We start from the raw sequence: 26,651 nt of genomic DNA on the forward strand, positions 1-26,651 counted from the left end.
TGCAAATATTTTCTTCCATTCTGAGGTTGTCTGTTTACTCTGTTTATTACTTCTTTTGCTGTGCAAAAGATTTTTAGTTTAATTCAGATGTATTTGTCTGTACTTGATTTTATTGCATTTCCTTTAGAAGTCCTAATTGTAAATTCTTTGCCTAATCCAATGTCCGGAAGAGTTTACCATAGGTTTCTTGCATGATTTTCATAGTTTCAGGTTTTACATTAAATTATTTAATCCATTTGGGATTAATTGTTTTATGTGGCAAGAGATAGGAGTCCAGTTTCATTCTTTTGCATGTGGCTATCCAAATTTCTTATCACCATTTACTGAATAGTGCCTCTTTTCCTCAGTGTATGTTCTTGACTACTTTGTTGAAGTTCAGTTGGTTGTAAGTTGTGATTTTATTTCTGAATTCTCTATTCTGTTCCATTTTTCTGTGTGTCCATTTTTATACCAGTACCATGATGTTTTGGCCACTGCAGGCTTGTAGTATAATTTGAAGTCAGGTAACGTGATGCCCTTGCTTAGAATTTCTTTAGCTACTTGGGATCTTTAGGGTTTCATATGAATTTTAGAGCAGTTTTTTTCTGAATTAAGTGAAAATCGATGTTGCCATTTTCTTTGGAATTGCATTGGATGTATAGATGGTGTTGGGCAGTATTGCCATTTTAATAACGTTGATTCTTCCATTCCATGATCATGGGATGTTTTCCCATATTTTTGTCTCCTCTACAGTTTCTTTCATCAGTGTTTGTAGTTTTCCTTGCAGGGATCTCTCACTCTCATGGTTAATTGCATTCTTAGATATTTAATTTGTTTTATGGTTACTGGAAATGAGATGATTGAGTTCTGATTTGGTTCTCAGGTTGGCCATTATTGATGTACAGAAATGCTACCAATTTTTGTACATCAATTTTGTATTCTGAAATTTTACTAAATTCATTTACATAATTTAGGAATTTTTAGAGGAGTCTTTAGGATTTTCTAGGTATAAGATCATATCATCAGTGAACAGAGAGAATTTGACTTCCTCATTTTCCATATGAATGCCGTGTATTCCTTTCTCTTGCCTGATTACTCTGGCTAGGACTTCCAGCACTATGTTGAGTAAAAGCAGAGAAACTGGGCATTGTTATCCTATTCTAGTTGTTATGGGGGAACACTTTCAACTTTTTCCATTTAGTATAATGTCGGCTGTAGGTTTTTGTGATATATGGCTTTTATTTTGAGATATGTTCTTTCCACGACTAGTGTCTTGACTATATTCATTAAGAAGTAATACTGAATTTTATCAATTTTTTTCCGCATCTATCGAAATAATCATCTAATTTTTAAAAAAATTCTGTTTATATGGCAAGTCACATTTATTGATTTACCTTATATTGAACCAATTTTGCATCCCTGAAATAAAAGCCACTTAATTGGGATGTATCATCACTTTGATATGCTGTTGGATTAAATTTTCTAGTATTCGTTTAGGATTTAGCAGGTATTCTCAATGGGGATACTGAACACTAGTTTATTTGTTCTGTTGTCGATGGCCGGGTTTATAGAATGAGTTAGAGAAGATTTTCTCTTCCTTGATGTTTTTGGAGCAGTTTCAGTGGATTGATATTGATTCTCCTTTGTATGTTTGGTAGAAATTGGCCATTTATCCTTCTGGCACTGGGCTTTTATATTTTTTTAACTGGTAGAGATTTTATGACAGATTAAATCTCACTGCTTGTTATTGGTGGTATTGATCTGTTCAGTATTTCTATTCCTTCCTTGTTCAATTTTGAAGGTTGTATGTTTCTAATCAATTTATTCATTTTCTCTAGATTCTCTGGTGATTTTTTTATTTCTGTGGTATCAATTGCAACATTTCTATTTTTTATTTCTACTTGTGTGGAAGTAAAGTACTTGTGTTTATTGTAACCTTTTTTCTTCTTCTCCCAATTAGTCTTGCTAGTGGTCTATTAATCTTGTTTATCATCTCAGAAAACTAACTTTGTGTTTTTTGATCTTCTATTGTTTATTTGGTCCCAATTTTACTTAGTTCTTCTATGATTTTTTAAAATTTGTTTTCTTCTGCTAGTTTTGGGTTTAGTTGTTCTGTTTTCTCTAGTTTCTTTAGGTGCAAGGTTAGGTTAATTTATGACTTTTCTATCTTTTTATGCAGGCATTTCACACTGTAAACATTCCTATTAGCACTGCTTTTGCCATATCCTAGAGGTTTTCGTATGCTGTGTCTGTATTTTCATTTGTTTTAATTTTTTTTTAATTTCCATCTTAATTTTATCACTGACTCAAAAATCACTCAGAAGTAAGTCATTTACTTTTCATGTATAGGGATAGTTTTGAAAATTATTCATGACATTAATTTCTAGTTATATTTCACCATGTTCTGATAAGATACTTGTTATTATTTCTAAGCTTTAAAGTTTTTTGAAACTTGCTTTGTGGCTGTAGCCTAGCATATGGTCTATTTTGGAGAATGTTCCATGCACAGGTGTGAAGAACATATATTCTGAGGTTGCTGGGTGGAATGCCATTTAAATACCTGTAAAGTCCATTTGTTTTAGAGTCCAATGTAAGTATAAGGTTTCTTTGTTTATTTTTTTTCCAGAAAATCTGGCTAGTACAGTCATTGGGCGTGTGGAGTTTGCTTGCCCTCATTATATTGCCATTTATCTTTCCACTTAGCTCTAGTAGCATTTCCTTTATGAATATGGGTGCTGAAGTTTTGAGTGCATATATATTTAGAATTATTATATCTTCTTGCTTCCTTTATCATTATATGATGATCTTCACTGTCTTTTTTTCTGATGTTGATTTAAAGTCTTTTTTATATATAAATATATCTATACCAAATACTTTTTGTTTCTGTTGTTCAAAATACCTGTTTCTATACATTTATCATGAGTTTGTATAAGATACTCTCAGTTAGGTGGGTTTCTTGTGAGCAGCATGTGGTTGGTTTCTGTTTTCTAAATTTGGCCCACAAATCTGTATCTTTTAAGTGGAACATTTAATCTATTTATGTTAGAAGTTAATATTGTCATGTGAGGTTTTGTTCTTGTCATTATGTTAGTTGTTACCTAGCTGGTTTGTAGTCTCAACTGTGTAATTATTTAATAAGACCTGTGAGTTTTGTACTTTTGCATGTCTTTATGATGGTGAGTATTGACCATCTGATTTCATGTTCAGAACAACCTGGATCATTTATTGTGGGGTGAATTCCTAAAGTGGATTTCTACTGGTGATGAATTCCCTTAGTATTAGCTTGTCTTGGAAAGATTTTATGTATTCCTCATTTATGAAGCTTAGTTTAGCAAAATACAAAATATAACTCTAATAGGTGTTTTTTCAAGAAATATGAAATAATCTTTCTGAAAAGAACTCTGAAAATAGGACACCAATCTCTTCTGGCTTGTAAAGTTTCTGCTGAGAAGTCCACTGTTAGTCTTATGAGATTTTCTTTATAGTTGATTAGATGTGTTCTCTTGCTGATTCTATAATTTTTCCCATTCACATTGACTTTAGATAGCCTGATGACTATATGTTTGTAGAAGTTCATCTCACAATGTATCTTCCTGGTGTTATCTGAGCCTCTAGTGTACAAACATCTATATCTCTACCAAGAAGGCAAGAGGAGACAAATTTTCCTCAGAAAGGTTTTCTAACTTTTAGCTCTTTCTTCTCCCTCAAGAATACCTATAACTCTTAAGTTTTCTCTTTTTTTTAGAACACCATTTTTCTCAAAACCTTTGCTCATTAAAAAAGAGCTATTTGCTCTTTATTTTTGTCTGACAGGGTTAATTTGAAAGACCTGTCTTCAAGCTCTGAGAGCAAGTTTTTCTGCTTGATATAATCTGTAATTAAATCTTTCAACTATATATTGTAATTCTTCAATGAATTTTTCATTACCATAAGTTCTGTTTGTTTTTTAAAACATATTTTGGTGCATTTTTCAGTCATATCCTGAGTTTCTTTTCTAATTTCTTTGTGTTGCTTTTCAACTTTCTCTTGGACTCCATTTAGCTACTTTAAAATAAATGTTTTAAATTCTTTATCTGATATTTCAAAGATTGTATTATGGTTAGGACTTATTGCTGAAGAGTTAGTGTGATCCTTTGGGAGTGTTGTAATATGCTCTTTTAAATCATACTTCCAGAAATGTTTCAATGGTTTCTTCTCATCCAGATGAACTATCTCTTCTTATTTTTGACTGTAGTTTCCAATAGATAGGATTTGTTTTTCCCTTTGAGAATATGACTATGATGTATGTTGTATAGAGTTATTTGGTTTAGGTTCTGGGTTCTTTCCATGGTAAAGACGCTGTATGAGTACATTGGTTAGCGACAATTTTTGTGTGATGGTTTTCTTAATTGCTGGTTGTAGTAGTTATGTACTGGGTGCATGACGAGGCTTACTGCCTCCTGAAGGGCTGGTATGGAAGACTTCGCAGAAAACTAACTTCGTTCTCCAGCATCATGCCCTAGTGTCAGCATTTTGCATTGGGCTGTGCAGTTTAACATTCAGGACAGTAGGTGGCGTGGACAGGCAAGAGCCAGCTGCAGCAGAAGCAGTTGAGCCTGTGCTTGTCATTGTTTATGGGAGAAACTCTCTGTTGCCCCAGGAAATGGACTGATCTATGAAAGGTACAATGGTCTGAGGAGCTGGGGACAAAACGGGGTGGATCTGAACCACTAAGCTCACCCTTGGATGCTCCAAGGATGAGCACAAGCACCAGCCCTGACAGGGGTGTCAGGGGAAGACCCTGGTGAGATATCCCTAGCTTGTCTTTCTTGCAAGCCTGGGTTCACTGGGCACATCACCAATGGAGATGTAGCCACCCTTAATACACCTAGAATGTCTGTCCTCTGGTGTGTCTGCACCAGTCTCCTTTGTGAGTGACCACAGCTATGTCCACAGAATTGGGCAGAGGGGAGATGTCCCCCTCTCTACATCTGTGCCCAAGCACTGGGACCACTGGGCCCCTGAGATGGATCTATACTCCTCCCTTGCAGAGCCAAACACCGCATCTATGGGTCTGCTGGAAGTGGTGTAGTCATTTTCAGCCCACAAGCAGGTTGCTCTTGCACACGGGAAAGTGAATGCTACAGTCTTCTTTGTCAAAAGGGGTGTCCCTTTGTTGCAGTTTCCATTAGGAATGGCAGTCCCTGATGGTTAAACTACTGAGAATGCTGTAACTCCCTTGGGTCCAACCAGCTATGGGGGACTGCCACATCCAACCAGGTGCCAGGGAATATCTGTGCGGCTCTGGTGTTATGGGATCAGAGGGCTGAGGTTCCTGTGTAGGATACAGTCCCCACATGAGTGCACTACAGGCATGAAACCTACCACTGTATCTTAGGTCCAAGGGGAAGGCAAATGACCCTGTTCAAGCTAGTAGTTTGGTGTAATGCCCTCAAGAAGTTCCCAAATCTCCACTCACACCAGTGTGTGGGTTCATGAAGGCAGAAGAGCTCTCGACAGCTTGGATCCACATGGTGAGCTGCAGGGAGTCCAAAAGACTCCTACCTACATTGCCTATGAAGTCCCACAGGATCCTAGTCAACCTTTGAGGCTCTTGCTTCTATCTCTTTCCATGCTTTGGCTTTTCTCCATGATTTCTCTATGACGCTCCTGCACCGTCTCTTTGATATTTTTCAAGTTATGATCATTTTCCTGTAACTTTGGTTCTTCTTTCTGAGAAGAACTGGTGTCCAAACTCCTTAGCCATCTTGTTTTTAAAAAGCCCCAATTCTGGTCTATATGCACTTTTAAAATTGTAAATTAGTCTTTTTTTTTTTTTTTTTTTTTTTTTGAAACGGAGTCTCTCTCTGTCGCCCAGGCTGGAGTGCAGTGGCCGGATCTCAGCTCCTGCAAGCTCCGCCTCCCGGGTTTACGCCATTCTCCTGCCTCAGCCTCCCGAGTAGCTGGAACTACAGGCGCCCGCCACCTCGCCCGGCTAGATTTTTGTATTTTTTAGTAGAGACGGGGTTTCACCGTGTTAGCCAGGATGGTCTTGATCTCCTGACCTCGTGATCTGCCAGTCTCGGCCTCCCAAAGTGCTGGGATTACAGGCTTGAGCCACCGCGCCAGGCCAAATTAGTCTTTTTTAATATGAGAGAGTAATTTCATGTTTTGAGTAAAAAAAGTAATATTAAATTTCATAAATATCAGTGATTAAAACTAATTTCATTGTAAATAAGTTGAATTTACAAATTAATTTTTAGAACAGATACACTTCAATACCGTAACATTTATCATAAAGTTCCATTTCAATTTAGACAGTATATAAAACATAATATGTAGCATTCTTTACAGGGAAAAGGATTTATCTGATGCCCTTCTGTATACCCAGTATCAACCTGGCTTTATTGTGGCACATGTAAAATTTACTTTGGCAACGATTAATTGTATATTCTCATGAAATTATTTTACCTTTTTTCAGAAAGAGAATGTGAACTTCCTAAAATAGATGTACACTTACTTCCTGATCCCAAGAAAGACCAGTATAAAGTTGGAGAGGTGTTGAAATTCTCCTGCAAACTAGGATTTACAAGAGTTGGACCGAATTCAGTTCAGTGCTACCACTTTGGATTATCTCCTGATCTCCCAACATGTAAAGGTGAATGCTTATCTTACAATTGCTGAAATAAGAATTAGAACTTTGAATACCAAATATTTTTTTCTTTATTTATTTTGGGCTTCTATTGTCTAATGAATTAAGTCAAATATTTGCCTGCGAAGGATATGTGTTGGGTACTGAATACCTAAGGTTCAGTTACTTAAGTTAATCCCCATTGTTTCTTGAACGGTGTACTAGAAGTGTTCTTAGACACACAGGTGTTGTGAGTCTTAGTCTACTTTAGGTTTATGTTTCCATAAAGGAATAACTGAGGCTGGATGATTTATAAAAATGTTTTATTTGGCTCACTGTTCTCATGACTATAAAATTCAAGATTGGGCATCTGCATTCGGTGAGAGCCACAGAATGCTGGTAGAAGGGAAAGAGGAGCCAGTGTGTCCAGAGAACACATGATGAGAGAGGAAGCAAGAGAGAGAGCAGGGCAGTGACAGGCTCTTTGTAAGAACCAGCTCTTACAGGAACTAATAGAATGAGAACTCTCCCTGAGTGGGGGCATTCATCTGTTCATGAGAGATCCATACCCATGACCCAAACATCTCCCATTAGGCCCCGCCTGAAACATTTGGGATGAAGTTTCAACATGGGGTTAGAAGTGACAAACATTTAAACCATAGCATGGCTGACAATGGAGGGATTTCTTTGTAAATTTTCATTTTGCCTGAAATGTCAGCATCCATTTTGGACATTTTATATAGTGTGAGCTGTAACTTAAGTTTCACTGAGTGTGTCTAAACAATATTTAAGCAGTTTATATTCAATTCAGTTGCTTGTATTGATTAGTCAAACTTAAAGTATGTTGATCAAATGTTGCCTCAGTTATGATATTTTTCCAAAATGTTATGACAAAATGTTTCCGTGAAAGGTAAAAATTAACATGATTTTCATAACCACATTTGCTAATTGATTTTCTTGCATCTTTAAGATATCTGGAAGTCTGAGTATATTTTAACCTTTTATCATACCTTCAATATGACAATTTAGTATAAGTAATACAATATGAACACCATTCTTGATTGTTTACAATGCTGTAATAAGTTACATAATGAAGAATACATGAATAAAAGAAGAAAGTCTTTCCATTTTACTGAATTTTTATATTGTAAAACAGACAATTTAACCATTATTTACATAGTATTTCTACTATAGAGCAAGTACAGTCGTGTGGTCCACCTCCTGAACTCCTCAATGGGAATGTTAAGGAAAAAACGAAAGAAGAATATAGACACAGTGAAGTGGTGGAATATTATTGCAATCCTAGATTTCTACTGAAGGGACCTAATAAAATTCAATGTGTTGATGGAGCGTGGACAACTTTGCCAGTGTGTATCGGTAATGTATAAAATATTAATATTTAGACTCGTCAAAACTTTTGTATTTTGTATCTAAAACACATAAATCATGTTTTCACAATAAACTTTTTTTGTAAAATTTACATAGAGGAGGAGAGTACCTGTGGAGATATACCTGAACTTGAACACGGCTATTCCGAGCTTTCTTCCCCTCCTTATTACTATGGAGATTCAGTGGAGTTCAATTGCTCAGAATCATTTACAATGATTGGGCACAGATCAATTACGTGTATTCACGGAGTATGGACCCAACTTCCTCAGTGTGTGGGTGAGAATACACCTCTTAAATCAACATTTAATAAAGTTTAATATTTTTATTGTAAAAACAATATTAGCAACTGAATTTTTGAAATTTACAGATATGGCTCAAAATGTCCAGTCTTCAATATAATGAAACCAATCTTTCTCATATTGTTTATAATTCAACGTGTGTCTAGAGAGAAAAAATAAAGTTAGCAATATAATTTTATGACTCTTTCTGCCTCTGATATCAGTATTGTTTATATTTAAAAGCATGAAGCAACATTTTATTTATAAAATTGTCATGTTAGGCCAGGGTGGTTGCTCACGCCTATACTCCCAACACTTTGGGAGGCCAAGGCAAGAAGAATGCTTGAGGCCAAGAGCTAGAGACTGGTGTGGGCAATATAGCAAAAGCCCATCTCTATAAAAAAAATTCGTGTAATTTGTTAGGTATGGTAGTGCATGCCTGTAATCCAGCTACTCAGGAGGCTGAGGAGGGATGATTGCTTAAGGCCAGGAGTTCGAGATGGCAGTGAGCTTTATTGTGCATTCCAGCCTGGGCGACAGAGTAAGACTCTTTCTTTAAAAAATTAAAATATTAAAAATTTGTCATATGATTAAATATGAGTACTATTACTGAGAAATTATAACTGTTTTATATAAAATGAAAATATTATTGTTATTATATGGTACTCCTTTTTGGCACTGCAAAGCAAAGAAACAAAGTTGACAAAATATCTACTTACTACTCTCCCATAGGATTCTTTTCTCTCTTAAAGCTTCCAAAAGCAATAATTTTTCAGTTTGTTCCATATCAACCAAAATAAGTTAATGTGCTGCAGGGTTGGTGGGCCACAGGCCCTCTATGTCAGTGATATAGCTAAGTGACGTGAGGTAGTCAGAGACTGAGTCAGGACGTAAATCTCATTGATGGACTTCACACTGTAAGTCTCATGTCTTGATCAGCAAGAAGGTAAGGTGATTCACTTACAGTGCGACTTGAGATTTACAATCTTTAAAATCATTTTGCCTCCTTGATGACTAACCGGGAGGATCTTGGGGACCCTCATTCACTTTTCTCTAAAACTGAGTTATTTCCTAAATTTTCCTGGGTCCTAATTCTAAGAGTCCTAAATGTCCAGTCGTACTTATTCATCCAATGAAATATCCAATAATATTTTGTATTTCCCAAAGAACAAAATGTCTTATGATAGATATCTCTAACATTTCAGCGACAGAATGCAGGGCTTATATTTTTACATAATAGCATTTTGATGCAATGTAATCAGGAATAACTTGGTGAAATTTATAATGATAACTCATAATTTTATGATGCTAATACTATTTACTTTGTAACTATTTTTATGTGATAGTTGGTTTTATTTTTATAATTTGAATTTTCATAAAAATATATTTATTTTATAGCAACAGATCAACTTAAGAAGTGCAAATCACCAAATTCAATTGTAATTGTGGAAAATTTAACAAGCAAGAAGGAATTCGATCATAATTCTACCATGAGGTACAGATGTAGAGGAAAAGGAGAACGCCTACACGCAGTCTGCATAAATGGAAGGTGGGATCCGGAAGTGACCTGCTCAAGTAAGCTCTTATTTTGTTTTCAGAAAAGTATTCTATTTCTCATTTGGAAAAGTATTACGTATGTGTGTCTTAAAAACTTTAACTATTTATTATTACAAATGCTCCTGAATAAGGCAGGTAATTTAGAAACTAATGAAAACATTGTTCCTAATACTAACTGTGCCATGTGAATTAGTTACCTTTAGTATAAAACACACACACACGCCCACACACAAATCAGGCACTTCATGTCATAATTACTGTTGGAGGACCAGTGCTTCTCATTTCTTTCCTTGTCAACAAATGTTCCTGTGCCTATACCTCTGTTTATGCCAATAACTACTATGTATCTGTTTGTGTATGTGTGTATTTATGTATGTATCTATATTTATTTCCATTGATTCATTTATTTAATCTATCTCTCTATTCATCTATCTGTTCATCTACCTAATCATCTATTTATCTATTAATTTATTGTTTATCTATATTGAAAAGTTAGTCATATTGACACATACAATTTCACTTGAATAGTGTAGGGTTTATTCCAGTCTTCCCACATTTGATACATGTATTTTGCTCTCCAATTGTGGTGTTCCTTTCCTCACTAGCTTCAATATTTTTACCAGTATCTGCCAGTCTAGGAAAAACAGAAAGCATTGACAACCAATACAAAAACTAATCTACTATCGACATTTCAATATGTTTAGAGTCCTTAAAGAAGCAAATAATATATACATGCAGTGAAGTGTACATGTTCTACAGATTTTTCTTGAAGTTTTATAGTTTTAGCACTTCTATAGAGCTTTATTAAAATGATCGTATGGTTATTGTCCTTTCTGTTAATGTGATGCATCACCTTTACTGATTTGCCTATGTTAAACCACCTTTACATTCCTCGGATTAAACTCACTTGATCATAGTGAATTATCTTTTTAATGTGCTGTAGGATTTGTTTTCCTAGTATAATGTTGAGGGATTTTGTACCTATGTTCATCAGGGGATTTTGCCTGTAGTTTTCTTTTTGCGTTGTGTCCTTGTCTGGTTTTGGTTTCAGAGTAATATTGGGCCACTACAATGAGTTAGAGAAATGATCTCTTAAAAGTTTTGGAGTCGTTTTAAAAGAGTCGGTATTAGCTCTTTTAAAATGTTGTTACAATTCAGCAATGAAACCATCGGGTCATGGATTTTCTTTGATGGGAAACATTTTATTACTGACTTAATCTCTTTCTTCATGATTACTCTGTTCAGACTTTCCATTTCCTCTGAATTAATCTTAGTAGGCTGTGTGTGTCTAGAAATGTATCCATTTCTTCTAGATGATCCAATTTGTTGGTGTATAATTGCTAATAATTGTCTCTCATTATTCTTTATATTTTTGTGGTATCAGTTGTAATGTCACCTTTTTCATCTCCAATTGTGTGTTTCTTTAAGCCATCTCTCTCTTTTTTAGTTATTCTGGTTAAAGCTTTGTCAATTTTTTATCATCTTAAAAAAACTATTCTTTCATTGATATTTTGTACTGCTTTGGGGGCTCTACTTTACTCTAATCTTTATGATTTCTATCCTTCTACTAATTTTGGAATTGACTAGTTTGTTCATGGTTTTCTGCTTCTTTGAGGTATACTAGTAAATTGTTTATCTGAGTTCTTTCCATTGTCTTGATGTAGGCAATTATTCCTAAAAACGTCCATCTTATAACTACTTTTGCTGCATCCCATAAGTTTTGCTACGTTTTGTTTCCATTCTCCTTTTCTCAAAATATTTTTAAATTTATTTGAAATGTTTTGACCCTATTATTGTTTCAGAGCATATTGTCTAATTTTCACCTAATTTAAAATTTTCCATAATTCTTCCTATTATTGATTTCTCCTTTCATACCTTTGTTGTCAGAAAAGTGACTTGATATAATTTCTGTCTTCTTGAATTTGATAAGACTTGTTTTGTGGCCTAACATATAATATATTCTGGAGAATATTCTGTGTGCATTTGAGAAGAATATGTGTTTTGTTGTTATGTGGAATGTTCTTTATGTGTCTGTCCAATCTATTTGGTATAAATTATTGTTCAAGTATAATGTTTCCTTATTGATATTCTGTCTGGATGATCTGTCTCAATGTTGAAAGTAAAATATTGATATCCCCTACTATTACTATGTGGCAGTCCACAACTCCATTCAGATTGCTAAATGTTTCCTTTATATATTTAGTTGCTTTGATGTTGAGTGCATATATAGGTTTAAAATAGTTGTATTATCTTGACAAATTTACCACATTATCATTATATAATAACCTTCTTTGTACCCTTATACAATTTTTCCCATAAGTCTATTTTGTCTGAAATGAGTATAACTACCCCGTTCTCTTTTAGTTTTTCTTTTTATAGATTTTTCCATGCCTTCACTGCAATCTATGAATGTACCTTACAGTTAAGTAAGCAGTTTATAATTGCATATTAATTTTTAATTTATTTAGTCATTCTATGCCTTTTGATTATAGAATATATTCCATTCCTATGTAAAGTAATTTTAGGTAGGTAAGGATTTATAGTGGCAATTCGTTAATTGTGTTCTGGTTGTTTTTTAAATTCATTGTTTCTTTCTCTCTTGCTTGCTTTATTCATGGTTTGATGACTTTTGTAGCCATATGCTTAGGATTTTTTCTTTTAATCTTTTGTGTATCTATTAGAGGTTTTGCTTTGTGGCTATCCTTAGGCTTGCATAACATATATTATAAAAGGCTATTTTATGTTGATAGAAACTGAATTTTGATTACATATAAAATCTCTAAATTTTACTCTGCTCCTTCCATGTTTTGTCTTTGATCACATACTTTGCATCTTTCAATCATTGGTATCTCTTAATAAAGTTTGTAGCTTCAGTTGTTCTTAGTACCTTTGCCTTTTAACCTTCATGCTAGCTATATTTACCCATCACCATTACAGTATTAGAGTGTTTGAATTTCATGGTGTACTTACTTTTACCAGTAAGTTTTATACTTTAACAACTTCATCTTACTAATTAGCATCCTCTTCTTTCACCTTCAAGAACTCCTTTTAACATTTCTGGTAAGGCAGAAAAGTGTACTTATGCTCTCTCAGTTGTTTTTTTTTTTTTTTTTTTTTTTTTTAATACTTTAAGTTCTAGGGTACATGTGCACAATGTGCAGGTTTGTTACATATGTATACATGTGCCATGTTGGTGTGCTGTACCCATTAACTCATCATTTACATTAGGTATATCACCTAATGCTATCCCTCCCCCATGCCCCCCCCTCACAACAGGCCCCGGTGTGTGATGTTCGCCTTCCTGTGTTCAAGTGATTTCATTGTTCAGTTCCCACCTATGAGTGAGAACATGCGGTGTTCGGTTTTCTGTTCTTGCGATAGTTTGCTGAGAATGATGGTTTCCAACTGCATCCATGTCCCTACAAAGGACACAAACTCATCCTTTTTTATGGCTGCATAGTATTCCATGGTGTATATGTACCTCATTACCTTAATCCAGTCTGTCACTGATGAACATTTGGGTTGATTCCAAGTCTTTGCTATTGTGAACAGTGCCGCAATAAGCATACATGTGCATGTGTCTGTATAGCAGCATGATTTATGATACTTTGGGTATATACCCAGCAATGGGATGGCTGGGTCAAATGGTGTTTCTAGTTCTAGATCCTTGAGGAATCGCCACACTGTTTTCCACAATAGTTGAACTAGTTTACAGTCCCACCAACAGTGTAAAAGTCTTTCTATTTCTCCACATCCTCTCCAGCACCTGTTGTTTCCTGACGGTTTAATGATTGCCATTCTAACTGGTGTGAGATGGTATCTCATTGTGGTTTTGATTTGCATGTCTCTGATGGCGAGTGATGATGAGCATTTTTTCATGTGTCTGGTGGCTGTATGAATGTCTTCTTTTGAGAAGGGTCTGTTCATATCCTTTGCTCACTTTTTGATGGGTTTGTTTGTTTTTTTCTTGTAAATTTGATTGAGTTCTTTTAGGTACTGGATATTAGCCTTTTGTCAGATGAGTAGATTGCAAAAATTTTCTCCCATTCTGTAGGTTGCCTGTTCACTCTGATGGTAGTTTATTTTGCTGTGCAGAAGCTCTTTAGTTTAATTAGATCCAATTTGTCAATTTTAGCTTTTGTTGCCATTACTTTTGGTGTTTTAAACATGAAGTCCTTGCCCATGCCTATGTCCTGAATGGTATTACCTGGGTTTTCTTCTAGGTTCTTTTATGGTTTTAGGTCTAATATTTAAGTCTCTTATTGATCTTGAATTAATTTTTGTATAAAGAGTAAGGAAAAGATCCCGTTTCAGCTTTTTACTTATCCAATTTTCCCAGCACCATTTATTAAATAGGGAATCCTTTCCCCATTTCTTGTTTTTGTCAAGTTTGTCAAAGACCAGATGGCTGTAGATGTGTGATATTATTTCTGAGGGCTCTGTTCTGTTCCATTGGTCTATCTCTCTGTTTTGGTACTAGTACCATGATGTTTTGGTTACTGTAGCCTTGTAGTATAGTTTGAAGACAGGTAGCGTGATGCCTCCAGCTTTGTTCTTTTGGCTTAAGCTTGTCTTGGCAATGTGGGGTCTTTTTTGGTTCCATATGAACTTTAAAGCAGTTTTTTCCAATTCTGTGAAGAAAGTCATTGGTAGCTTAATGGGGATGGCATTGAATCTATAAATTACTCTGGGCAGTATGGCTATTTTCACGATATTGATTTTTCCTATCCATGAGCATGGTATGTTCTTCCATTTGTTTGTGTCCTCTTTATTTCACTGAGCAGTGGTTTGTAGTTCTCCTTGAAGAGGTCCTTTACATCCCTTGTAAGTTGGATTCCTAGGTATTTTATTCTCTTTGAAGCAATTGTGAATGGGAGTTCATTCATGATTTGGTTCTCTGTTTGCGTGTTATTGATGTATAAGAAGGCTTGTGATTTTTGCACCTTGATTTTGTATCCTGAGACTTTGCTGAAGTTGCTTATCAGCTTAAGGAGATTTTGGGCTGAGACGATGGAGTTTTCTAGATATACAATCATGTCATCTGCAAACAGGGACAATTTGACTTCATCTTTTCCTAACTGAATACCCGTTATTTCATTCTCTTGCCTAATTGCCCTAACCAGAACTTCCAACACTATGTTGAATAGGAGTGGTGAGAGAGGGCATTCCTGCCTTGTGCCAGTTTTCAAAGGGAATTTTTCCAGTTTTTGCTCATTCAGTACGATATTGACTGTGAGTATGCCATAAATGGCTCTTATTATTTTGAGATACGTTTCATCAATACTGAATTTATTGAGAGTTTTTAGCATGAAAGGCTGTTGAATTTTGTCAAATGCCTTTTCTGCATCTATTGAGATAATCATGTGATTTTTGTCTTTGGTTCAGTTTATAAGCTGGATTACTTTTATTGATTTGTGTATGTTGAACCAGCTTTGCATCCCGGGGATGAAGCCCACTCGATCATGGTGGATAAGCTTTTTGATGTGCTACTGGATTCAGTTTGCCAGTATTTTATTGAGGATTTTTGCATCAATATTCATCAAGGATATTGATCTAAAATTCTATTTTTTTGTTGTGTCTCTGCCAGGCTTTGGTATCAGGATAATGTTGGCCTCATAAAATGAGTTAGGGAGGATTCCCTGTTTTTCTATTGATTGGAAGAGTTTCAGAAGGAATGGTAGCTGTCCTCCTTGTACCTCTGGTAGAATTCGACTGTGAATCCCTCTAGTCCCGGACTTTTTTTGGTTGCTAGGCTATTAATTATTGCCTCAATTTAAGACCCTGCTATTGATCTATTCAGGGATTCAACTTTTTCCTGGTTTAATCTTGGGAGAGTGTATGTGTCCTGTAATTTATCCATTTCTTCTAGGTTTTCTAGTTTATTAGCGTAAAAGTGTTTATAATATTCTCTGATGGTAGTTTGTATTGCTGTGGGGTTGGTGGTGATATTCCCTTTATCATTTTTTATTGTGTCTAATTGATTCTTCTCTCTTTTTTTCTTTATTAGTATTGATAGCCGTCTTTCAATTTTGTTGATCTTTTCAAAAAACCAGCTCCTGGACTCATGGATTTTTTGAAGGGTTTTTTGTGTCTCTATCTCCTTCAGTTCTGCTCTGATCTTAGTTATTTCTTGCCTTCTGCTAGCTTTTGAATGTGTTTACTCTTGCTTCTCTAGGTCTTTTAATTGTGATGTTAGGGTGTCAATTTTAGATCTTTCCTGTGTTCTCTTGTTGGCATTTAGTGCTATAAATTTCTCTCTACACACTGCTTTGAATGTGTCCCAGAGATTCTGGTATGTTGTATCTTTGTTCTCATTGGTTTTAAAGAACATCTTTATTGCTACCTTCATTTCATTATGTACGCTGTAGTCATTCAGCAGCAGGTTGTTCAGTTTCCGTGTATTTGAGCAGTTTTGATTGTGTTTCTTAATTCTGAGTTCTAGTTTGATTGCACTGTGGTCAGAGAGACAGTTTGTTATAATTTCTGTTCATTTACATTTACTGAGGAGTGCTTTACTTCTAATTATGTGGTCAATTTTGGAATAAGTGCAATGTGGTGCTGAGAAGAATATATATTGTGTTGCTTTGGAGTGGAGAGTTCTGTAGATGTCTATTAGGTCTGCTTGGTGCAGAGTTGAGTTCAATTCCTGGATATCCTTGTTAACTTTCTGTCTCATTGATCTGTCTAATGTTGACAGTAGGGTGTTAAAGTTTCCCATTATTATTGTGTGGGAGTTTAAGTCTCTTTGTAAGTCTCTAAGGACTTGCTTTATGAATCTGGATGCTCCTGTATTGGGTGCACATATATTTAGGATAGTTAGCTCTTCCTGATGAATTGATCCCTTTGCCATTATGTAATGGCCTTCTTCTTTGTCTCTTTTGATCTTTGTTGGTTCAAAGCCTGCTTTATCAGAGACTAGGATTGCAACCCTGTCTTTTTTTTTGTTTTCCTTTACTTGGTAAATCTTCCTCCATCCCTTTATTTTGAGCCTATGTGTGTCTCTGCATGTGAGATGGGTCTCCTGAATACAGCAAACTGATGGGTCTTGACTCTGTGTCCGATTTGGCAGTCTGTGTCTTTTAATCGGACCATTTACTCCATTTACATTTAAGGTTAATATTGTTATGTGTGAACTTGATACTGTCATTCTGATATTAGCTGGTTATTTTGCTCGTTAGTTGATGTAGTTTCTTCCTAGCATCGATGGACTTTACATTTTGGCATGTTTTTGTAATGACTGGTACCTGTTGTTCCTTTCCATGTTTAGTGCTTCCTTCAGGAACTCCTGTAGGACAGGCCTGGTGGTGGCAAAATCTCTAAGCATTTGCTTCTCTGTAAGGGATTTTATTTCTCCTTCACTTATGAAACTTAGTTTGGCTGGATATGAAATTCTGGGTTGAAAATTCTTTTCTTTAAGAATGTTGAATATTGGCCCCCACTCTCTTCTGGCTTGCAGAATTTCTGCCGAGAGATCTGCTGTTAGTCTGATGGGCTTCCCTTTGTGTGTAACCCAACCTTTCTCTCTGTCTGCCCTTAACATTTTTTCCTTCATTTCAACTTTGGTGAATCTGACAATTATGTGTCTTGGAGTTGCTCTTCTTGAGGAGTATCTTGTGGCATTCTCTGTATTTCCCGAATTTGAATGTTATCCTGCCTTGCTAGGTTTGGAAATTTCTCCTGGATAATATCCTGCAGAATGTTTTCCAACTTGGTTCCATTCTCCCTGTCACTTTCAGGTGCACCAATCAGACATAGATTTGGTCTTTTCACATAATCCCATGTTTTTTGGAGGTTTTGTTCATTTCTTTTTACTCTTTTTTCTCTAAACTTCTCTTCTCGCTTCATTTCATTCCTTTCTTCTTCAATCTCTGATACTCTTTCTTCCAGTTGATCGAGTCAGTTACTGAAGCTTGTGCATTTGTCACCAAGTTCTCATGTCATGGTTTTCATCTCTATCACTTCGTTTATGGACTTCTCTGCATTGGTTATTCTAGTTTTCCATTCTTTCATTCTTTTTTTAAGGTTTTTAATTTCTTTGTGCTGGGTACATAATTCCTCCTTTAGCTCTGAGAAGTTTGATTGACTGAAACCTTCTTCTCTCAACTCGTCGAAGTCATTCTCCATCCAGCGTTGTTCCATTGCTGGCGATGAGCTGCATTCCTTTGGAGGGGGTGATGCACTCTGATTTTTTGAATTTCCAGCTTTTCTGCACTGCTTTTTCCCCATCTTTGTGGTTTTATCTGCCGTTGGTCTTTGATGATGGTGACATACTGATGGGGTTTGGTGTGGGTGTCCTTTCTGTTTGTTAGCTTTCTTTTTAACAGTCAGGACCCTCAGCTGCAGGTCTGTTGGAGTTTGCTTGAGGTCCACTCTAGACCCTGTTTGCCCGGGTATCAGCAGCGGAGGCTGCAGAAGATAGAATATTGCTGAACAGAAAGTGTTGCTGTCTGATTCTTGCTCTGAAGCTTCATCTCAGAGGTTTACCCAGCTGTGTGAGGTGTGAGGTGTTGGTCTGCACCTAGTGGAGGATGTCTCCTAGTTAGGCTACTCAGAGGTCAGGGACCCACTTGAGCAGGCAGTCTGTCCATTCTCAGATCTCAACCTCTGTGCTGGGAGAACCACTGCTCTCTTCAAAGCTGGCAGACAGGGATATTAACATCTACAGAGGTTTCTGCTGCTTTTTGTTTAGCTATGCCCTGTCCCCAGAGGTGGAGTCTACAGAGGCAGGCTGGCCTCCATGAGACTCCAGAGGTGGAGTCTACAGAGGCAGGCTGGCTCCACCCAGTTTGAGCTTCCTGGCAACTTTGTTTACCTACTTAAGCCTCAGCAATGTCAGGCACCCCTCTCCCAGCCTATCTGCTGCCTTGCAGTTAGATCTCAGACTGCTGTGCTAGCAATGAGGGAGGCTCTGTGGGCATGGAACCCTCCAGCCAGGCATGAGGTATAATCTCCTGGTGTGCCATTTGCTAAGACCCTTGGTAAAGCACAGTATTAGGGTGGTAGTTACCCGATTTTCCAGGTGTTGTGTGTCTCAGCTTCCCTTGGCTAGGAAAAGGAATTCCCTTCCCCCTTGGGCTTCCCAGGTGAGGCAATGCCTCACCCTGTGTCAGCTCTCACTGGTTCGACTGCACCCACTGACCTGCACCAACTGTCTGACACACCCCAGTGAGATGAACCCAGTACCTCAGTTGAAAATGCAAAAATCACCTATCTTCTGTGTTGCTCATGCTGGGAACTGGAGGCTGGAGCTGTTCCTATTCGGCCATCTTGGGTGCTCCCAGCTTTTTTCAATCTCAGAAAGCCTTTATCACTCCTTTGTTTTTAAGACAGAATAGTGGAATCTAGAATTATTGGTTGGCAGTTATTTTCTTTCAGAATTTTGAGTATATCATTCCACATCCTTATGACCTGCAAGGTTTCTGTTGAGTAATCCACTAATAGTCTTGTGGAAATTCCATTTTATGTAACCATTCACTTTTCATTGGCTTTTTTCAGCACTTCATCTATATATTTTGATAATTTTATTGTGTTATGTCTTTAAATGACTATCTTTTATTAAACTTACTTGATATCCTTTGAGATTTCTGGATGTCAGTTTCTATTTCTTTCCCAGTTGTTGAAAGTTTTCTATCATTGTTTTTTTGAATATATTTTCTATATTTTTGTGTCTCTTTCTATTTTTAACATGCTGATAATGCATATATTATTCCACATGGTGATATTTCATCTGGATCTTAAGCTGTCTTCACTTTATTTATTTATTTATTTATTTATTTTGGTTCTCAGATTCGGTGATTCTCAGTAATTTGCCTTCAAGTCCACTAATTCCTTCTACTTCGTCTGATCGGCTGATGAATACCTCCTTAAAACTTTTCCATTCAGTTATAGTATTCTCAAATTTGTGATTTTTGTTTGGTACTTTAAAAAATACTTTCTACCTCTTTGTTGAAGTAGTTAATTTGTTTTTGCATTGCTCTCTTGGTCTCAGTGAATATCTTTATGACCATTATTTTGAATTCCTTCTTGAGTAAAACACCTATATCCACTTTCCTCAGGTTAATTTCTGGAGACTCATCTTGTTCTTTTGTTTGGAGTATATTCTCTTATTTCTTTATTTCCTTTAACTCACAGTGTTTCTACGCAATAGATGAGACAATGGCCTTTCTCAGTCTCATCAGACTGGCTTCATATAGGAGAAAGATCTCACTAATTTTTCCAGCCAGAGATTTTCATGTGCCTCTCAAGTCTTTGTTCAGACTGCTGTCTCTTAGTTTTGGTGCCACCCTGGAGGTTAGAATGCACCACATCTTTTCAGGACTTGGTACCAATAACTTAGGAGCCAGGCTGTCTAGATGTAGCTGAAAATACTGAGGACTTGGCTGTATATTTACTTCTTTCTACTTTCATAGTGAAAGTGAATGTGCATGTTAATCTCCCACTCTCTCTGTATTGCACCAAGTAAAGAATCTGTGGCAAATGCCTGTACTAATATTCAGGCTGCATACTCTGATCCTGAAGAGGTAGCTGCTTGAAATGAGTCCATTGTATTATCAGCTTTTTGTATTCTGAGATGTAGGGCCTTTCAGGAATGCAAATATCTATCATCTCCCAGTGTGAGTTTGTTAAGGAGACAATCTCTTGAGTCAGAGCTATAGAAGTAATGACATTTGACTGCATGGCTAAACTTGGTCTGGGAAGAATGGATAAATCTGATTTTATCATTGGGGTGAGACTCATGAAGTGCCAAACTTTGGATTTGGCTGCAGGAAGATTGTTGTTTGTTTGCATCGTTAGATGCCCTGTGCAAGCTCGCTAGAAGCCAGTTCCTTAAGTAGCCAGTGGAAGTATGTGCCCTAAGTTGTTTCTACAGAGAAGTGGAAATTGAACTTTCTCTTCCCTTTTCTGCTCTGCTCCAATTTGGCATGGTGCCTGGAGTTTTTACATAGCATTTTAAGACTACCTATTTGCTTTATGATCTATGGAGACTGGTATTTTTCTAATATCATCTGCTGTGAGAATTAAGAGTTTTAAGAGGAGTGCTTTTAGAGGTAACTGTAAAGGTTGCAGCACTTGATGGATGACATAAACCTTTTTGAGGATAAACAGGGAGCTGCATTTTAAAAACTTTTTCTCTGCACTGCTCTTGGGCAATGAAGCTCCTGGAAGTGCTTACAAACCCATAAAAACCTGCCATTTCTTTTTTCTGTGTTCTAGATAGACTCTGAATATATTTTGTGTCTTCTACTCCCAGAACTAAGAGCTTTAGAATACAGTCCCTGAATGAAAGTTGTAAAAGTTAGAGCACTCAAGTTTTGTGTGGACAAACTTGTTCTAAGAGTGATTAATGTACCTGGATTTGTCACTGGGGGTGAGCCATGGGAACTAGCTAAAGAAGTGCCTGATGCAAGTTCGTTATAATCCAGACTGCAACTTTTTTAGAATTCAGACTTCAGCCCCTTCTCTGAACTGCTATTAAGGAATGAAATTCCTGGAAGTTCTTCAGCACTTGTATCATACCACTGTTTTTCCTGTGATCTAGAGGGATTCTCATGTGTCTAATCTCCTCTGCTTCCAAAATTAGTGAATTAAAGGCCAAAGAAAAGGAAAGTTAAACTTTGGATGCTTTATGTGAGATCCAAAAACTCCTCTCCACAAGGAGAAATTGGGTTTTTTGAGATTCCTTTTCTAATTGTGTGGTGCAATGAACAAGGCTGGGGTCCATGCTCCATTGTGTTGTAACTTTTCTTACTTGTTCGATGTGAATGTTTTCTTCCTTGCCTGGTAAGTAGGAGTCCCTTTATTGGTCTTTGATTTTCTTTCAGAAGGAGTTCATTCATGAATAGATATCTGTTTAGGACATTCTTGGATGGAAGAAGAGTCAGGAGCTTCCACTTCTGCCATGTTGCTGACATCACTCCATGCCTAGCTCTTTATTTTACTCCCAGGAAACTAGAGTGTTGCAGGTATCATTAAGTGCTCCTACCGAAGCGAGAGAGAAACCAGTACTTTAGAATGCTCCCCAAAAAGCTAGGATGATAAATACTTAGTTAACTCTTATCTTTCCTCTCTGAGGGAGAAGCAGCCAAAATATATTGGTCTCTGTTTACTTTAGGGGTTTACAGAGGCTCTGACCTGGTTTCTTGACTTCTCATAAAGGGAATTGGTTCCAGTGTCGTCATTGAATCAGTGTGCCTGTGCGGGGGAGAGTGGTGACTCCTATGTTGCCATCTTGCTGATGTCACTGCCCTCTTTCATACTCAATATTGATCATTTAAAAAATCTTGGTCATTGTTTTTACTTTGTCCTCAATTTTATTAATATTTTCAAAAACCAGTTTTAATACCTTTAAATTTTCTCCATTGCTCTCTATTTTTTAGCTTTCTTATATTTTACTGATTTTAGCTTTGTTAATTTTCTCCCTTTTCTGTGTTTCTTTGTCCGTTTTCTCTTCTTCACTGATTTTATTGTTTTCTTCCTTCTAATGATTTCAATTTTAATTTCACTTCTCTCTATCTTAGGGTGAAAAAATGAAAACATGGTCATAAAATATCATACTTTGAAAATATAAAACTTTAAAGCTCCAACCTTTTAAGCACTGCTTTAGCTGTGTTCCAAAATGTTACACGTCTCTGTGTGTGTGTGTGTGTGTGTGTGTGTGTGTGTGTGTGCGTGTGTGTATGTTCTGTGTTTTGGGAGACAGAGAGAGAGAGAGTTCATTTTTATTTGATTTGAAATATTTTCTCATTTGTCTTGTGGTTTGTCTGTTGATGATCAATTATATAGAAGTTTATTGTTTAATTTCAAAATATTTGTTGTATCTAGATAAGTGATTATTTTCTGGTTTCTAGTTTAATGCTGTGTGAAAGAATACTGGGAAATTTTCAATATTTTGAAACACTCAGTTTTTTCATTGCACAGCACATGGTCTACCTTGCTGATGATTCTATTTACAAATAAAAATATGCATACACACTAAATGTAGAATTAGGTTATACTGGGTCACAATGTTCTTTAAATTTATTTGCCCATCTCACAAATTTGTTAAATAATCTCTTTCTCAATTGCCTACTATCAGAAAATACTTTAAATTAAATAATAATGGTTGCGGTACACATTAAAATCAATGGGATACAGCTGAAACAGAGATCTAGAAGATAGACAGGAACATACACTTAACAAAAATAGAAGGAAAGAATCATACAAGCATAAATAGTTGATCGTTAATCTTAAGAAAAATAAATTGATGAGAATATTGAAAACATATTAAAATATTGAAAAACAGAAATAGGCAAAATACTTTTGATAAATATGAAATACTTTAATTATCATAGGTGAAGAAAGAAAACTTGACATTACCAATAACCTTTAATGAAGTTTTATTCACCCAAACATCTCCATGAATTGATAACAAAATGTCAGACTCTTGAAATCATTGCCATGATTTCCTGGAGTATGCTGACAGAAAGCTTTAGGTGAAGTAGAGCATACACTATAATAGGAGAAAGTAAGATCAAGGGATAATAAAGTGCTGAATGCTGCCAGATGCTTCTAAACTCCCCCGTCAGTCAAGCAGGACATGCTTCATTTTCATATTATGAAAAAATAAGGTATTTCTGATGTATCGCAGTTTAACAAGAGCTTAACTGTGAGCTTACAAAGGTGTCTTTATATGTGATTATATAGCTAAAGCCAGGCTGTGCAATGCATTAAAGTGGGTGCATAACATCCATTTAAATATCCCTAAACAGTACAGATAAGCTAGAAAATAAAAATTCTATTGGAGTTTCAAGCTTTAAATAGCACACTATAAATACTAATGATTATATTTAATGCTTATATTGGCCAAGTGTCAGTACCAAATTGATTATTAACTAAATATAATTCTACTTCTGGCTAATAAGATTCCATTGGCAGAAAATTTGTGAGGGTTTTAATGCAATACTAATGTATTTGATCATATATATCAATTTTTATTTAATGCATGTAATTAAGAGGGTGTAATTCTATTAAAACTTTCTAAAGGCTCAAAATAATTGAAATCAATATTACATAAATTATAAAAAATTTGTTAAACAAAAAATATACAAAAAAACTACAAGAAAGTCTATGAGAATGCAAGCCAAAAGTTCTATTGTTTTATGTAACTGTTACACAGTTGAAAAGTATAATATCTGCATACAAGAAAATCATAATTAATATGTGATGATTTATGAAACAGTTATTGAATTTTTCTATTGATTCTATTTTAATCATATAAATTGTTATTTTTAAACTAAAAGCCTAATTTTAATATTTTTATGTTTAATTTTTATTATAAAATTAATTATATTTTTAATATTTTTTAGTGGCGCAAATACAATTATGCCCACCTCCACCTCAGATTCCCAATTCTCGCAATATGACAACCACATTGAATTATCAGGATGGAGAAAAAGTATCTCTTCTTTGCCAAGAAAATTATCTAATTAAAGAAGGAGAAGAAATTACATGCAAAGATGGAAGATGGCAGTCAATACCACACTGTGTTGGTCAGTAGTGTGTAATTTGTTTTACATAATTCTTTCAAATGAGGTTAATATTCTCTTGTGCTTCATGTAAACAAGAGAAGTTCTTTCTCTATATCTGTTACTTTATCCTGACAAAATAAATTAGGACCTAGGCACATTAATCAATCACCACTCTTTCAGTTTTTTGAACAAAATACAGCCAAATGTTTGGAATGTTTTGTAAATATCAGATAACATTTCCATTCATGCATATTTCAATTGTCATGATGAACAAGACATGAATGAAGAGGATTATTGAACAAGAGGATGGTAACATATATATGGTAGAGGAATATATCTTTGCAAGTTTCTAATAAGTTTTTGTTTTTAAATAATTTTATTTGTTCAAATTATACTCACTTTAGAATCCAAAATAGTGTTTGATTTTATATTTCAATTTAAGTATTTTATTTGTTTTTGACCCTTTGATTTTCATTCTTCATTTAGAAAAAATTCCATGTTCACAACCACCTCAGATAGAACATGGAACAATTAATTCATCCAGGTCTTCACAAGAAAGTTATGCACATGGGACTAAATTGAGTTATACTTGTGAATATGGTTTCTGGCTATCTGAAGAAAATGAAATAACATGCTACATGGGAAAATGGAGTTCTCCACCTCAGTGTGAAGGTTAGGACAATATGAATACTCAATTTCTGCTTACAGTAGAATTCATTAAAAATAATCTCTTGTTATCAAATGAGGGGAAAGAATAATTGAGATTACTGACTATATGAAATTATTTATGCATTATGCCATTAAAATACTTTTTGCATGATTGAATCTACTCTATTTATGTTAATTTTATTTGTTCATGATAGAGTCACTCTTTATTCTGTCATTAAAAAATAATATCTAGTGAAATTAAACTTGTCTGTATTATTCTCATGCTGCCATAAAGGACTGCCCAATAATGGGTAATTTTTATATATATATATATATATATAAGTTTAATTGGCTCACTGTTCTGCATGGCTGAGGAGGTCTTAGGAAACTTACAATCATGGTGGTAGGAGAAGCAAACGCATGATGGCAGGAAGGAGAAGTTCTGACCAAACAGGGAAAAGCCTCTTATAAAACCATTAGATCTCATGAGAACACACTCACTATCCCAAGAACAGAAGCATGGGGATAACTGCTCCCATTATTCATGTATTTTCTACTAGGTCCCTCACACAAAACGTGGAGATCATGGAAACTACAATTCAAATTGATATTTGGTTGGGGATACAGTCAAATCCTATCATTCCACTGTGTCACATACCAAGTCTATTGTCCTCACAATTCAAAACACAATCATGCCTTCCCAACAGTCCGCCAAACCTTAACTTATTCCAGCATTAACTCAAAAGTTCATGTCCAAAGTCTCATCTGAGACAAGGCAAGTTCTTTCTGCCCATGAGCCTGTAAAACCAAAGCAAGCTAGTTATCTCCTAGGTACAATGGGGATACAGACATTGGGTAAATGCTTCCATTCCAAAAGGGAGGAAATGGCTGAAATAAAGTGGCTACATGCCTGATGGAAGTCTGAAATTTAATAGGGCAGTCATTAAACCTTAAAGTTCCAAGATTATCTCCTTTGACTCCATGTCTCACATTCAGGTCATGCCAATGCAAGAGGTGGGCTCCCACAGCCTTGGGCAGATGTGGTTTGTCCCCCTCCCAGCTGCTTCCATGGGCTTGCATTGAGTGTCTGTGGCTTTTCCAGGAGCACAGTGCAAGCTATCAATAGATCTACCATTCTGGGGTTTCAAAAATTGTGCCCCTGTTTTCACAATTCCACAAGACAGTGCCCCAGTGGGGACTCTGTGTGAGGGCTCTGACCCCATGTTTCCTTTTCTCAATGGCCTACCAGAGGTTCTCCATGTGGGCTCAACCCTGCGGCAAACTTCTGCCTGGACATCCAGGTATTTTCATATATCCTCTGCAACCTAGTTGTAGGTTCCCAAACCTCAATTCTTGACTTGTGTGCACCCACAAGGCCAAGACTACATGTAATCCACCAAGGCTTGGGGTTTTCACCCACTGAGGCAAAGGACCAAGCTGCATGTTAGCCCCTTTTAGCCACAGCTGGAGCTGAAGCAGCTGGGATACAGGACACCATGTCCTCAGGCTGCATAGAGCAGCTGGGACCTGATCCAGGTCCATCAAACCATTTTTCCCTCCTGGGCTTCTGGGTCTGTGATGGGTAGGGGTGGCATGAAGGCCTCAGACATGCCCTGGAAATATTTTCCCCATTGTCTTGGTGATTAACATTTGGCTTATTATTTTTGCAAATTTCTGCAGCAG

The 26,651-nt window shown here is 36.1% G+C and overlaps 1 protein-coding gene across 6 annotated transcripts in view; it reads left to right on the forward strand.

The window, feature by feature from the left end:
• Nucleotides 1–26,651, forward strand: part of CFH (complement factor H) — a 133,437-nt gene that overhangs the window by 79,939 nt on the left and 26,847 nt on the right. For all 6 annotated transcript variants that reach the window (XM_028851648.2, XM_078002022.1, XM_078002024.1 and 3 more), the window contains exons 12-17: nt 6,440–6,616; nt 7,784–7,966; nt 8,075–8,254; nt 9,655–9,831; nt 24,159–24,341; nt 24,807–24,992. In XM_028851648.2, coding sequence (XP_028707481.2) covers nt 6,440–6,616; nt 7,784–7,966; nt 8,075–8,254; nt 9,655–9,831; nt 24,159–24,341; nt 24,807–24,992 — 1,086 coding nt within the window. The remainder of the gene's footprint in view (nt 1–6,439; nt 6,617–7,783; nt 7,967–8,074; nt 8,255–9,654; nt 9,832–24,158; nt 24,342–24,806; nt 24,993–26,651) is intronic.

This window comes from Macaca mulatta, chromosome 1, assembly GCF_049350105.2.
Source record: "Macaca mulatta isolate MMU2019108-1 chromosome 1, T2T-MMU8v2.0, whole genome shotgun sequence".
NCBI lineage: Eukaryota > Metazoa > Chordata > Mammalia > Primates > Cercopithecidae > Macaca > Macaca mulatta.